The sequence below is a fragment of the Capsicum annuum genome, chromosome 3 (genome assembly GCF_002878395.1).
Source record: "Capsicum annuum cultivar UCD-10X-F1 chromosome 3, UCD10Xv1.1, whole genome shotgun sequence".
Lineage (NCBI taxonomy): Eukaryota > Viridiplantae > Streptophyta > Magnoliopsida > Solanales > Solanaceae > Capsicum > Capsicum annuum.
This window is the reverse complement of record NC_061113.1, coordinates 97,637,527-97,653,015: the sequence shown is the minus strand read 5'-3', so window position 1 is coordinate 97,653,015 and position 15,489 is coordinate 97,637,527. Positions and strand designations below refer to the sequence as shown.

General features: G+C 35.0%; 1 protein-coding gene across 3 annotated transcripts in view; it reads left to right on the top strand.

Moving 5' to 3' along the window:
• LOC107863651 (protein PHOTOPERIOD-INDEPENDENT EARLY FLOWERING 1) overlaps positions 1 to 15,489 on the top strand; it is a 76,511-nt gene that overhangs the window by 32,970 nt on the left and 28,052 nt on the right. For all 3 annotated transcript variants that reach the window (XM_047408192.1, XM_047408193.1, XM_047408194.1), the window contains 9 exons: positions 28 to 99; positions 179 to 246; positions 334 to 468; positions 1,370 to 1,420; positions 1,615 to 1,683; positions 1,839 to 1,901; positions 1,977 to 5,034; positions 5,351 to 5,415; positions 5,577 to 5,641. In XM_047408192.1, the coding sequence (XP_047264148.1) occupies positions 28 to 99; positions 179 to 246; positions 334 to 468; positions 1,370 to 1,420; positions 1,615 to 1,683; positions 1,839 to 1,901; positions 1,977 to 5,034; positions 5,351 to 5,415; positions 5,577 to 5,641 (3,646 nt within the window). The remainder of the gene's footprint in view (positions 1 to 27; positions 100 to 178; positions 247 to 333; positions 469 to 1,369; positions 1,421 to 1,614; positions 1,684 to 1,838; positions 1,902 to 1,976; positions 5,035 to 5,350; positions 5,416 to 5,576; positions 5,642 to 15,489) is intronic.

Below are 15,489 nucleotides of genomic sequence, written 5' to 3'. Positions count from 1 at the left end.
TTTAGTTTAGTTGTTGTGAATTTTCAGCTAGCAGAGATCGTAGCCCCGAGAAGAGTGGTGAACATGTTACAGTCAGTTCTGGCAAGGGCAGCGATAAATGTGAGTAGCTGCCTCGTTGTATATTGCTAATTATAAAGTCAAGGAACTCTCCATGAATTCAAGTGATCATGCTGTACAGGTAGAAACATTGATGCTACTACTGAGACCAACGATGGCCGCTCACCTGCAATTTCTGGTCGTCGTTCTGTAAGTTGTATGTGTTTATGGTTACTGCTTTGACTACTATAACTAGGTAGTGGTCGAGATGATATATCTGCTTTTTGGTACATGCAGGTTGAAAGTAATGGCGTCTTATCATGTCCAAATAATCATTGTTCTAACCTAGGGAAAGACAAGCTAAGAAGTCCTCAAAAGAAGTATCAGGAGTTCGACAAAATTAATTTGTTGGGTGACTTTAATGATGAACAGGTGAAGATGCTTGTCAAACAATATTCTTTTAATTGAAGCTGCTTATTATCAAAATTGCAATGGTGGTTTAGGCTTTACAGATAAAATTTTCCTTAGCTAACATCCAAGAGAACTTATACTCTGCTCGGCCAAGCTAATTTTTTCTTTCAGAAAAGTTCTTATTTTTACAAAGTGAGGTGTTTGGCCAATCTTGTGAGAGGAAATAAGAGCTTCTAAGGAGTAGAGAAGCTGTTTTCAGCTTCTTCCTAAAAGCACTTATTTGAAAAGCACTTTTGAAAAATATACACTTAAAAGTATTTTTAAAAAGCTTGGCCAAACACTAATTGCTGCTCGAAAGTGCTTTCTAAATTTATTGGCCAAACACAAACCGCTTCTCACAAAAAGTGCTCTTTTGAAAAGCATTTTATTGGAATAAGCACTTTTCAAGATAAGTTGATTTTAGAAGCTTGGCCAAGCAAGCTATTAGTTCAATTTAATTTACAGCTTGCATTAATTATCATTAGAAAAATTATTCCTTGCATAATGGATATCTGCATATCTTTGCTTTTGGAATTTTAAATTGATGCATAACCGTTACCTTCTCAAAAAAAAAAAAAAAAAAAAAAAAAAAACTAAATTGATGCATGATCAATACCATCTAGTATGGTTTACTGCTTTTTCATAGTGGAGCTTCATTTATGTGATCTGTCAATGCTGGCCCAATAGATAACATCTGATTATTGAAGATCAAGAATTTGGTGGAAATTCAAGTTTCGTATCATTTGTGTGGAAAAAATCAAAATTTTAATCTCACAATTTCATGGAATGTATGCTATCAGAAGTGTCTCCTTGGTCCCTTAGCCTCACAATGAATTTCTTCAGTATTTCGTACGTTCCTCTGAATTTTCTCCATTTTATGTAGGATGATGATGATTATGTCCTTGCTGTTGGTGAAGATAAAGGATACAATATGGTAAGACAATGACTGCTACATAATTCATTTGGTTACAGAGGGTCAATCTGTCTTGAGGCAAAATCTCATCATTTTTACAGTTCATTTATATTGTGTTCTCTATTTCCAAGATGAATTTGAGGTAATCACATCTGTTGCCTGATATAGTCTTCGAGATTGCTCATAACATTAATCACTTTGCGTGTTATTGGTAGGATGATGAAAAAACTTTGTTAGAGGAGGAGGAGTTGGCAAAGGCAGAAGCATATGATGCTGCAGATGAGGTAAAAGCTCAATCTTCTGATCTTCTTATCCGAAGTTCTGACGCATTCTGTTATACATAGATCCGTTCCACAGTTTTCCTCTCATGTATAATAGAAATTTAAAATGGTTGAACATTACATTTGCTGTCGCAATGAGGTAAATTCCCAATTTTCAGATTGCGCTGTTGCAAAAGGAAAGCGAACTTCCTTTAGATGAGCTCCTTGCTAGGTATAAAGAGGTATGTGGTGCTCTGCTCTTCTATGGGATTTCATGTTACATTTGGTTCTTACCACTGTCACGTTTCACTTGTTAGGATTTTGATACTGATGAAAATATGGGGTATGATTCTGAATCATATGCGTCTGCTTCTGATGATCTTCCGGAATCACTAGCACAGAATGCATCTGAATCCAATAGAATAAATGGTGGTCCGCGTGATGTATTGGCCACTACAATCGCTGAAAATGAAGAAAAGGAAGTTGAAAATGTGGATAAAACAGGGGAAGAGAGGCAGAGTGAGGATATAATCGCCAATGCAGCAGCTGCTGCCAGATCGGCACAGCCCACGGGTAGCACCTTCTCAACAACCAAAGTGCGGACTAAGTTCCCATTCCTTCTAAAATTTCCCCTTCGTGAGTATCAACATATTGGTTTAGACTGGCTTGTGACCATGTACGAGAAGAAACTTAATGGAATCCTAGCAGATGAAATGGGTTTGGGGAAGACTATCATGACAATTGCTCTGCTTGCTCACCTCGCATGTGAAAAAGGAATATGGGGCCCTCATCTTATTGTTGTCCCAACTAGTGTCATGCTAAACTGGGAGACTGAGTTTCTTAGATGGTGTCCTGCTTTCAAAATCTTGACATATTTTGGCAGTGCAAAAGAGCGAAAAATTAAAAGGCAAGGCTGGTTGAAGCCAAACTCGTTTCATATATGTATCACAACTTACAGACTTGTTATACAGGACTCCAAAGTTTTCAAGCGTAAGAAGTGGAAATACCTGATTTTAGATGAAGCTCATCTAATCAAAAATTGGAAATCACAAAGATGGCAGACACTTCTCAATTTTAACTCAAAACGGCGTATTCTTTTGACTGGTACACCATTGCAGAATGATCTTATGGAGCTGTGGTCTCTAATGCATTTCTTGATGCCTCATATTTTTCAATCTCATCAAGAATTCAAAGATTGGTTCTGTAATCCTATTTCTGGAATGGTTGAGGGACAAGAAAAGGTTAATAAGGAAGTTGTTGATCGCTTGCATAATGTCCTTCGTCCCTTTATTCTCCGCCGCTTGAAAAGGGATGTGGAGAAGCAGCTTCCTTCAAAACATGAGCATGTAATTTATTGTAAGCTCTCAAGGAGGCAGCGTAACTTGTATGAAGACTTTATTGCTAGTTCGGAGACTCAGGCCACTCTAGCTAGTTCAAATTTTTTTGGGATGATAAGTGTTATAATGCAACTTCGCAAAGTGTGCAATCATCCTGACTTATTTGAAGGACGTCCGATAATGAGCTCCTTTGATATGAGTGGTATTGATATGCACTTGAGCTCTTCCATTTGCTCGATGCTTTCACCTGGTATATTTTCAACTGTCAACCTTGGTGCTTTGGGGTTGTTGTTTACACATCTTGATTTTTTGATGACATCTTGGGAGAGAAATGATGTTCAATCCATTGCTACCCCATCAAGCTTGATTGTGAGTCGTATCTCTCTGATTCATGGTGAAGAAACTTCACAAGGACTTGAACGGTATAAGAAGTTTCATGGAACAAACATATTTGAAGAGATCCAAAAGGCACTTGCTGAGGAGAGATTGAGAGAAGCAAAGGAGAGAGCAGCAGCTATGGCATGGTGGAATTCCATTAAGTGTAAGCAGAAACCTGTATATTCTACAAGTCTTCGGGAGATTGTTACTGTGGAACATGGCATTTACTGTCAAAGAAGTAATCCGTTGTCATTCTTGTACTCCGCTAGGCTTGCAGAATCAATACTGTCACCAATTGAGAGATTCCAACTAATGGTTGATCAGGTTGAGACTTTCATGTTTGCAATCCCTGCTGCACGCGCCCCAGCACCTGCTTGCTGGTGCAGTAAATCAGATGCTTCTGTATTTTTCAGTCCAACCTTTAAGAAGACATGTTCGGAGGTTCTTTCTCCTCTTCTCACTCCTCTTCGGCCAGCCATTGTTAGAAGGCAAGTCTATTTTCCAGATAGGCGGCTTATACAATTTGACTGTGGAAAGCTGCAGGAGCTTGCAGGTTTGTTGAGGCGATTAAAGTCAGAAGGTCACCGTGCATTAATTTTCACCCAAATGACAAAGATGCTTGATGTTTTAGAAGCTTTCATTAATTTGTATGGTTACACTTACATGCGTCTGGATGGTTCTACTCCGCCAGAAGAGAGACAAACTTTGATGCAACGTTTCAACACGAATCCGAAGATTTTCCTTTTTATTTTATCAACCCGTAGTGGTGGAGTTGGCATCAACTTGGTGGGTGCAGACACTGTCATCTTTTATGATAGTGACTGGAATCCAGCTATGGATCAACAAGCTCAAGATCGCTGTCATAGAATTGGACAGACCCGTGAAGTACACATTTATCGATTGATAAGTGAGAGCACCATTGAAGAGAATATTTTGAAAAAGGCAAACCAGAAGCGTGCGCTGGATGATTTGGTTATTCAAAGTGGAAGTTACAACACTGAATTCTTCAAGAAACTGGATCCAATTGAATTATTCTCGGGCCACAAAACAGTTTCCTTAAAGAATATTGAAGTAGAGAGGAATAGCAATATCACTGAGGTTCAGCTCTCTAATGCCGATGTGGAGGCTGCTCTGCAAAATGTAGAAGATGAGGCAGATTACATGGCTCTCAAAAAAGTTGAAGAGGAAGAGGCAGTAGACAATCAGGAGTTCACTGAAGAAACAGTTGTCAGGATGGAAGATGATGAACTTGGTAATGATGATGAGATGAAGGCTGATGAGCCTGCTGATCATGAAGCCCTAGTTACAACATCAAATACAGAACTTGTGACTGTGTCAAGTGATAGCAATCCGCTAAAAGAACAAGCAATTACTTTTGCTGGTAAAGAAGATGACATCGACATGCTGGCCAATGTCAAACAGATGGCAGCAGCAGCAGCTGCTGCAGGACAAGCTATCTTGTCTTTTGAGAGTCAGTTACGTCCAATTGACCGGTATGCTGTACGTTTTCTGGAGTTATGGGACCCTATCATAGACAAGACAGCTATTGAGTCACAAGGTCATTTTGAAGAAACTGAATGGGAATTGGATAGAATTGAAAAGTTGAAGGAAGATATGGAAGCAGAGATTGATGATGATGAAGAACCTTTAGTTTACGAAAGTAAGCTTATCTTAACCCTTTATAACTGTTGTCTTTGTATTTATTTCAAGTGAATATTTGACCTAGCTAACTGTATAAGAAAATTGTCACACAGAAATAATTTGTAGCTTCACTCAAATGTGAGAAATTTAATCAAATTTGGCCTTACATGCTGTTCTTTAGTTGGATTGATACTGTGATTTGGAACAAAAATGTTTTACTGGTAGTTATACAAAAAATGATCTTATATATTTGAGGCTGCAAATGTTTTTTAATTTGCTGAATTTAACGCTCTCAAGAATGTATATTAAGTGACTTCTGTTCCCATTAATGTCAGGTTGGGATACTGATTTTGCAACTGAAGTATACAGACAGCAGGTTGAGACTTTGGCTCAGCATCAGGTTGGTAATTTTGTGATACTTTGGGTCATTATCACCCTTCTTTTCCTTTTGTCCTTTGTAAAACCTAGAGGAGAGGGAAGATAATATAACTAAAGAGGGAATAAAGGATAAAGATAACTGGATGTAGGTTTCGTAGAATAACTAACCTTATATTGTGACAGTTGATGGAGGAACTAAAAGCTGAAGCTAAAGAGAAAGAGCTTGCGGAATATGAGTACTCCATCGGGTAAGTGATTGCTGTAATAATAAGAACTGTTTCCTTTTTTTGGAGATAATTAAAAGTCTGCATTTCTTTCTTCTATTATGAAGAGTTTACCATTCCTGATTTTTTATTTTGGAATCTTGATTGTCAGTTATCACATCTGACTTTATCTAGCTTCTAGCTCCTTGCTGTTAGATGTCATTTTTGTTTGTGTGTAGGCTGTAGATAGAAAGATTAGCTCGTCATTTCTTCTTTCCTCGTGCAATAAATGTGTTGATTTAATTCAATGGATCCAAGTGTGGTTTGAAAAAATGAACTTCAAATGAGTAGCTTCTACTTGTAGAAGATTGGCTATTGTACCTATTAAGTTGCTTACATAGGGAATGAGTTGTCAATTTATATGGTCTTGGACAATTCTCAACTTACAAGTTAGCTCGCGTGATTGAATTAGTCTCAAAGCCCATATTCTAACATGGTAACAAAGCCAGATCAATCCTTATTCTTTGTTTATCCAATGTTGAGGCCCCCATGTTATAGTATTTGTGAGAAATATAAGAGAAGAAACTAGTATTCATACCCGCGCGTTGCGCAGAACATTAAGAAATTATAATAATTTCTAATATTTACATGACTTATTTACATAATAACTTATTAGAAAAATTGGTGAAAATATAATTAATAAACAGACTAATATGAGAACGTATTCAAGACATTTACTTCTTAAGCCTACATATTTATGAAAAGAAAAAAACATGATAGTGTTACTAATGTATAACTCAATCTACACAATTATCCTCAACAAAACTATTCTTGAGAGAACTTCTGTTTTCGACTTCACCCTCTTTGAGTAATTCTGTCACTTTGTTACTGCAAAAAAAAACCCAAAGATTTCTTTATTTACTTATAACTTTGTTGCAATGCTCATATTATTTCCATTCTTGTTTGGCTTTTTAATCATATGAAGAGAGAAGCAACATAAATAAAAGTTTCCCCTAGGTGTATGTATGGAGACGACCCATATTGGTAGTATACATCACTTGAACTTTTCGGTGTATGGAATGCATAGACTAAAGCAACAACGTATAGTATCAATAAAATTAAATAAATGATACTGCATAAAAAATTAGCAAGATCCAAAATCACGAGCAAGACGATGCAAGATACATTTGTTTAAGTATAATTAAAAAATAATTTACAACATGGAAGCTAAATGAATTTTACAGAACCTCCTTATCACCGCCTCATCTTAACATAATGACTATACTGATGCAAAAACCTTCAAACTACAAACATGTATATTAATTTGAAGAATATTCACAATCGGGACGATTTAGTATCTTAGATTAGAAAAAAGGTACTGATATTCGCTCCATTTCAGAGAAGAGGTCGATTGGTCAATATTCAAGGGACATGAGGCAATCTAATAAATTTGCATTATTGTAGAGGGAGAGTCATGTATAAACAGGAAAGTATATAATTTTCATCATGTACTTAAAGTAGAAAACACATTACAGATATTTAGAAAAAAACACACAACACATTATGAAGGTCATTATCAGGTTTGAAAGCAGATACGATCCACTCTATTAGAGGCCAAATGCCACTATCCTCCAGACTAAAGTCGTCGCATCATGACGATATATCCTGCATCACCTAACCGAACTATCATTGCCTGGTGAGAACTTATAGAGCATAGACGCTGCATTGTACTATGGTTTATGACCACCCACGTGGCGTTGTGATCGACATTGCAGAAACAATTTAAAGATCTGCTATTTAATACATTAAACGTCGGTAGAAAGAATTAAAAGAATTTAAATTCTGCAATTAATCACAAAAATAGGACTAATAGAAAAAAAACACTTGTAGATTATTATTATTTAGGTTCTTAGACAAAGGCTAATAGCTGAAATCAAAGCTGCACAATCATGTGATATCACTTTAGACAAATTCATGCAATGAAAAGAACAGGTGAATCCAATTCTTCTAGAAGTTAACCCATCGAATCTTGTTCCTAAAGATCAGGCAAAGTACATAGCTGGAAGACAATATATTCCGCAATTAAATTCCTGAATGTTCAAGTTTGCTCTAGCCTAAATATGCTTCAAACTTGAACAGAATCGTCCTTAGGTATCTGCACTGACTAACGTTTGTATTACACATAACTAAAGTGTCATGAATTATATAATATGTGTGAAAAGCTTACAAAGTTATGATGCATAATTTCCTCATTATTACGCTTCAGTCCGATCACTACCAACACTAAATGATTTTTATACCCTACATCAAGACATTTAAGATTTGTAACTTTACTAAGTGTCCTTCAATTAGATCATAGGACTTATATATTCTGAAATATGAAATGAAGCCGCAAACGTCAATTACAGAATACTTAATAATATTCCACTATTAGGATAAACAATGGAAATGACAATCAAAAAAGAAGAAGAATGAACAAAAGGAAAAAGTTCACCTAAATTCAATGCTACTCGGATAGATTGTCACTTAGGCTTAACATTTTTAGAGCATAGAGTTTAGTCATAAGAAACACATCAATATTTTACATCAATCGAACAAATTCAACATCAATGACCATAGTGGAAGCAACACACTGGACACACGAATTATTGTAACATCTGTTATGCCAAACATTGTTTGCCACAATAAACACTGCATACCTATGACAATACAATTAATATTCAACAGATTCTAAAGTTTTGTTGTTGTGCTTTATAGCATACCTATCGTATCTCAAAAATTGAATACATCCCTTCTGGTGAAAACCTCTGCTTTTTTAAAAAATTAGGACCCAACTCTTCTGGTGGAATTGCAACATAGATTGCTGATCCATCCCTTTTGAAAATGAGCATTTGCTGCCGAGTGAGGAAGAATAAGGACTTATAAACATAATCCCTGCAGTCTAATGTAAAATTTCCTACCTTGAGAGAACATTTCTTATTGAGACGAAAAAGAGGTGACTGCCACGACCCTATAATTCTTAAAAACAGTAGCATTAACTTTCCAATCATTTAATTAAGTTGTTCTATACTTTATCAATTTGTATGTATAAAAAACAAAGCTATCTTAGAGAATTAATAGGCAGGGAGAAGAACAAAATTATTCACAATCTTCAAGAATTTCCCTCTATTTCATTAATTGCTTGAATGTACAAAGGTAAGTACCCGCGATAGAGGCTTTCAGATCACAGTCTCCCACAACCTCGAATTTCCATCTATTACCATTCTCAAGAATCTTCTCTTTCTCATAAAGTACCTAATGGATTAAATAATACATAATATAAGGCATATACGTAAGTTATAGCCTATACTTTCACACAGAAGCTTGATATTGTTAAATCTGAGAAATTCCTAATTTAGTTGGGATTCATCTCATGACACAGATATCTGCAGATTCAAACAATTATAATTAATCCTTATACATAAAAAGAATTTTCTGAAAAACATCAATAAAAATATATGGGAGCTATAGTTCATGAAAGAACATTCTTTATAGTCTTTTCCGCAGACAAAATCTGAAAATGAAATCAAGAAAAAAGAGATTGATAGCACCAAAGCAATAATGTTATATAAAAACCTGGCGACGCAACCAAAATGGCTTTTATAAGAATGTGAAGAGGAAGAAAGAAGATTGAATAGGAGATTGGTTATAGCATTTTTGGATCTTAAACTTGTAAAGATGAATGCGATTTTAAGTGGCTATCTAGTCACTCTATAAGTTTGTATGTCTTATGTTACAAAATATGTCAAGTTTAATTTGGCTATCAAGTAATTAATCAAAAAATTTATCTATACTGATTTAACTTAGTAAATATAAGCTCGGATAACTATCATGTGGCTTGGACAGATGAAAAAAGTGAAAATTTATCGAAGTGCAGTCAGACTGTTCAATGAAACTCAAACTTTGCGAGCTAGTAATCACTAACCCCATAGGCCGATTCCACTTTTTGATGTCCAGACTCGTGATAAACCATCTTGAAGTTTGACACCTTAACTGAGAAATTAATTAAAGATATAAATTTTGCAGCATATTACTCACCACATATGTAAAACCTCATCTGTGAATGTTCAGATAAGTAATTTGCTAAACCTAAAGCCAATTCAAACAGAATTCACCACCAGATTTGACCCCAATATAGGAGAAATTATTCAAAGATGCAAACTTAGTACGAATTTGTATGCAAGTTCATGTAATGTTAAACTTAAATCCTCAACTCCAGCTTTTTGAGAACAAATAAATATTTATCTCAAGATGTCTCCTCCAAGTTTAACTTATCATATTGCAACATCATATCGCATGGTTGATTTGGACCGTCAGAATGCAAGATGACTTGAACAACATGTACACTGTACAGTGGAAACAAATACGTGATGACTTAGAAATGGCATGCACATGGATTAAAAATATGCTAACAGATATGAACCTAAGGAATAAATATGAACCTAAGGAACAAATATGCTATAATTGTTATGAACCTAAGGAACAAATATGCTACTTGTGAAGGAGTGAACCAAATGATGGAGATAATACTTTAAAATAGCAAAATATAAGGCAAGCAAAGGAGTCCATTTTTGTGTTTTGTTGCTATGTCTATCGTTCATACCTCCGATTTTTCGGACAACTCAACCACTTCTTTGTTATTATTTTCAAAGTTTGAATCCGTGACCTCCTGGTCACAATGCGAATAAAGAATTAAACTGTATCAATAAATAATAAATAAGTATAAATAAAGATCCAAAATTATTTTAAAATAACTACAAAAAGAGATAAAGGAAAAAAGGAACCTTGATAATTATAATAATGTGGAATTTGATTTTATCATTATACAATGTAGAAGCAATATTATCCAGAAAGTTAAACTGTGAAACAACTAACATAAAAGTAGAAGAACGATTCAGTTGAAGTCGAAAAGTGAAAATGAATCATTGAAAGTTTCAACAGACCACTTCACTCTCGAATGTATTTTATTTTTCTTATGAGACATCTCTTTCAAATTTGAACAATTTCTCATCTTTTTCACCTACAATTTTTCATTAACTCTCAACAATAGAAGATATCTTTGAAAAATTTGGTCTTGACTCCTCAGAAGCATGATGAACAACAATACAAACGAAAACCCAAAGAGGGATGAACAAAGTAATTTCGAGGCAACTATCAAATAGAGTGAAATTTTTTGGCGATCGTTTCATTTGAGAGAGATTTACTGTTTTGGGGGAATAATTATCAATCAAATCCTCCGAGATGCTTGTTGAATATTTGATTTGTGCCTTTTGGTGTCAAAATTTGAGATATTAAGAAGGAAATTTCAGCAACCACAATGAAAAAATCAAAGACAGAATTCTTTATGTATAGGCAGTAGAGGAATTTTCGTCTAACCAATTGCTATGACTCTCTTTTTTTCTTCATTACCCAATTGCTATGACCTCATTTGTAGTTGTCTGCCTCAAAATTCGTCTCCCCTAAAACTGTAATTGTATATCAAAAATAGTGAAGAAACTGTTAATATGAAGTAGTTACATTCTTGTGAATAATTTGAACAGAACTACTGGAAAGTTAAGCAGTTGCTACAAAAGAGGTCCCAAAAAAGGTGGATGTGTTTAGGTTTCTTTTTGAAATTAATAGTATTACAGAATTATTTATATTAAATTTTTTGTATTAACTTCTCTTTAATTTGATTTTGTTGAACTGAATTTGAAGTTTCAGTTTTTTGTGGGCAGTTTATAGAATTAAATGTTTGTTTTTGAATTAACTTCTCATTCAAATATTTTTAGATGTTTACTTATTCTTTCAAATTTAAGTATTTAATTTAAATAAAATTTAAAAGTAAAGATAATGCCATGGATATTTTAAAGTCTTCCACTCGGACGAATAAAAATCTACCACTTGGACGAATTAAAATCTGACATTTGGGTCTATGAGAGGGCTTCATCTTCTGTTATTAATAATATATATAGATGAGAGGGCTTCATCTTCTGTTATTAATAGTATATAGATATAGATAGTCACAAAGATTACCATTTATTTAAGATTTTTTACAGGATTTTTTTTTTTTTTTTGAAATCTTATATGTTCACAATCATTCTATCTTTGGGCTCTTTTCTATTTCAATTTGATGTAAGTCCACATAGTTTTTCCACAGATCAGACTTATTTTTAAAGGGTGCATCATCAGTGATTTGGAATGTAATTCAAAAATACATTTCTTAATTACTTTGAGATAACCCCAACCTTTACAAATTAATGTGTTATATGTCATATGCTAATTTACCATCAAGTAGAGAGCTTAGTGGCAAATCTGTTACAAAATAACGAAATTTATTACAAAATGAAGTAACTATGTTTTGAAAGAAAGTAAAACTTTACAATCAACTTAGAGTATCCCAACTCAATATTTAACATTGCAAAAATGCACAACCTATATCCTCCAACGACCTCACCAGACCTAAGAGAATATTAAGAAAACTTAGAACTTTTTATAATGCAGTTTTAGCACACTTTCACCGCAAATCAGCTCCACATTTCAGCACACTATACTTCATTAAGAAATTGTAAATTCCAACAGATGTTCAGACCATCATGAGAAGAAATTGTCACATTTCAGCACAAATTCTGCACATTTTTTGCATATTAAACACTCTAAACTTCATATTACAACACTATAAATTTCACTAAAATAAATTCTCTGTAAAAATTTAAGGTAACAACGATTATTGAAGGCAAATCCTCAGGGCCCTAGTATTCTACTTCCCATTGTGATAGAAGGAGGTTTTCAAATAAAAGAAGTGTAAATATGAAATCTTGCTTATTAATGTGTAACTAAGAAATCTCGCTTATTGCTTTGGTAAAGATGCATAATGTTTTATCATCAATATAAGCTCTTGTGCGATAGAAACTGCAGGGTAATGCCAACTTCATCTAATCATGTATGAAGTTATGATTATCAAATATCAAGTGCCAAAAAATAGTGTAAGAAAGAATGAAAAGGGACAAAAACATTTCAGAAGTGACGAATGAAAATATATATGCCCCTATTAGGCATCCTCTCTGCATATCTATAACAAAACAATGTTAAAGTGATAGAATTAAGCAATTGTCGTGACATTTATCAGTTTGAAGAAACTGAGGGTTATAATTCCCCCCTCACCCTACTTCTACCGGGTGTTAGTCGTCACTATTAACTTTTTCGGAGGAGTTATATATATATATATATATATATATATATATATATATATATATATACACACACACATACATTTCTTTTGTCATTTTCATAACAAAATGGCCAAAATATAAACAATTATACGGGTAAAATCATAAAAAAAACTTGGGAGATAGTACCAACAATACATATTATAATGGATATTTATGGATCCAAGCCTTCACATTAGAACAATTTAAGCAAATTCCTTCTTAATAAAAAGTCCCAAAAAAGGTATTAAACGAAGTAATTCAAGAATAAGTGCGATAAACGATGGATCTTACCATGATCACCATCCATCACTGCTAAGGCTTTATTATCTCTAACCCGTGAATCACGCCAAAAGCGAATTGCACGTAAAATTTACATCAAAACCTCGTATAGAGGTACTATCTTCAAACAAAAGGTTGAAATGTAAGAGAGGAAAATTAAAAAGCAAGATATACTGTACACGCAAAATATAACCAACTAATAGAAACATTATATCAACAAATTTTAAATTGCTTCCTTGTAATTCCTCGTGGAAAGTAGAGGGACTAAAAGAGAAGTCAAACTAGGGGTTTGTTCTCTGCCTATAATGATAGATGAATCAAATTTCATTCAACTTTTTGTACGCTACTTTGTTTTTCTGAATAAATTGCTAATTACACCGACTTTTGCCTTAAACCAACTCTATTAACAGCGGTAATGCTCGCACAAAACCACCTCACCATATATACCATCAAGCTTATTGTACCAAATGATGCCTGAATTCTCCATATTCGGTTAAGATCAAATAATCAAGTAGATCACGGAGAAAATCTCGATGTAGAAGAAGGGTCTTTGGCCCTTCGCATCTATTATCTGCGTTCATGCATGATAAAAGAGTCCTTAAGAAATAGTATGCCACAACTTAGGGTGCGAGTCAAACGATTGACTGATGCAATAAAAAAGGACAAACAGGGACATCAAGAATAAAATTTAAAGTGACAGAGGATAGGGAGTAGCTTGTGCAACTCCTTTTGGTTTGGTTTGGTTACCATTGACTAAGTGACGGTTGGAAGAGATTGTGAATAAACAATATTTGATAGAAGTGACTTATCACCAAAAATATGATTAGGAGCGCCAGAGTCCACAACCCATGATCCAAAGGTAGGATGGAGATTGTGCAGTTGAGGCTGTCGGTGGAGATATCTTCTATATTTGCTTACTTGCTCGATACTGAAGTATGAAGATACTCATTATATTCCTTTTTGGATAAGTACACCCATTGATTACCTGTGGTGTTGGACTGAGCAACATGAGCGTTTTTAGGTGGTCGACCATGCAAAGAATAACATATTCCACGTGTATGTCCAAGCTTATTACAATAACTACACTTAGGTCAAGAACAACATACGTCATGAGTGTTTCCAAGCCTTTTACAATAACTACACATGGGCCGATATCTTCCAAAACGACCTCTCCCTCGTCGGTTCTTCATGTATTGTGATGTTTCATAGGACTAAACCGAGCAAAAGAAATTTGGAAATATGTTGCTGGAAAGGTTTTGGCTACAAAAATTCTGATTTCACAAGATTGTTTCAGTTGTCGGAATCTGAAAATAAAGTGCCCGATCACCGAAAAATTGAATCTGATTGCCGAAACTTGATTGGAATCAACAACTAACTATATGGGCAGCCTCGGATTGAAGAAGCAACACCATTGGGAAGATAGCTTGCCTGAAAAAGTGATCGGAAATTGCCTCACGCGTCGGTGCGTGGATCTGACGCGCTCTCTGTAGAACTGTTTCCGGTGGTGTGTGAGGGCGTGTGTTGCACCTGTTTTTGGCGATCCTGACTTTGGTTTTGTCGCTGGAAAATCTGAACTTTGTTGTGGGTTGATTTTCTGGGAAAAAAAATATTGTCGGAGAAGTTATAGGGGTCATTGGAAAATTGCATAGTCATGTTGATTTCGCTGGAATGACGCACGACGACACTTTTCTCACCAATGCTCTGATACCATGTGAGAAGTATAAGAGAAGAAATATTATTGAATTGTTGTATCTAAATTATTCCATCGATACCCTTTTTATAGACACTACATAAGACTCCTTTTTCAACTAGGACACCGACATTATAATTCTTTTCCAAGTAGGACTCTATGTACTATTCCTATTCCTACTCATTTTCTAACAGTATTGATGCACGAGCTGTCCAGTCCTGGGCTCAGGTGTTAGTGTCCTGCATTGGTTTAGGAAATGAGTCATTACATCCTTACATTGTCTGGGCAATCGTCTAGTTAGTTTTTGGTATTGAGTTGGATGCAAAATCTATTTTTGTGGCAGTACGACCATGCAGTGAACAAAATCAAAATCCAAGAACAATGGGCAAATGTGTCGTCGAAAGGTTTGAGGGTGACATCCCAGAAGTACCTACTTGCAATGACATTAATAAATTGGTATATAAGAAATCGAAAGTACCTGTTGGGACTTGGGGTGCAAGTTTCAAAATGGCAGATATTGAATTCCAGTTGAATTCCCTCCGAGAAGCGTGACTGATCGCACAATGTTGGGGGAAATAACACATTGAAGCTCAAATGGTGTTACCCGACTGTCGGGTGTATGCTAGAAAGATTTCGTCAGTGGTGGATACCAGTTTGTCTCCTTGATCTTTCATTGCATTTATGGACCCTAAATA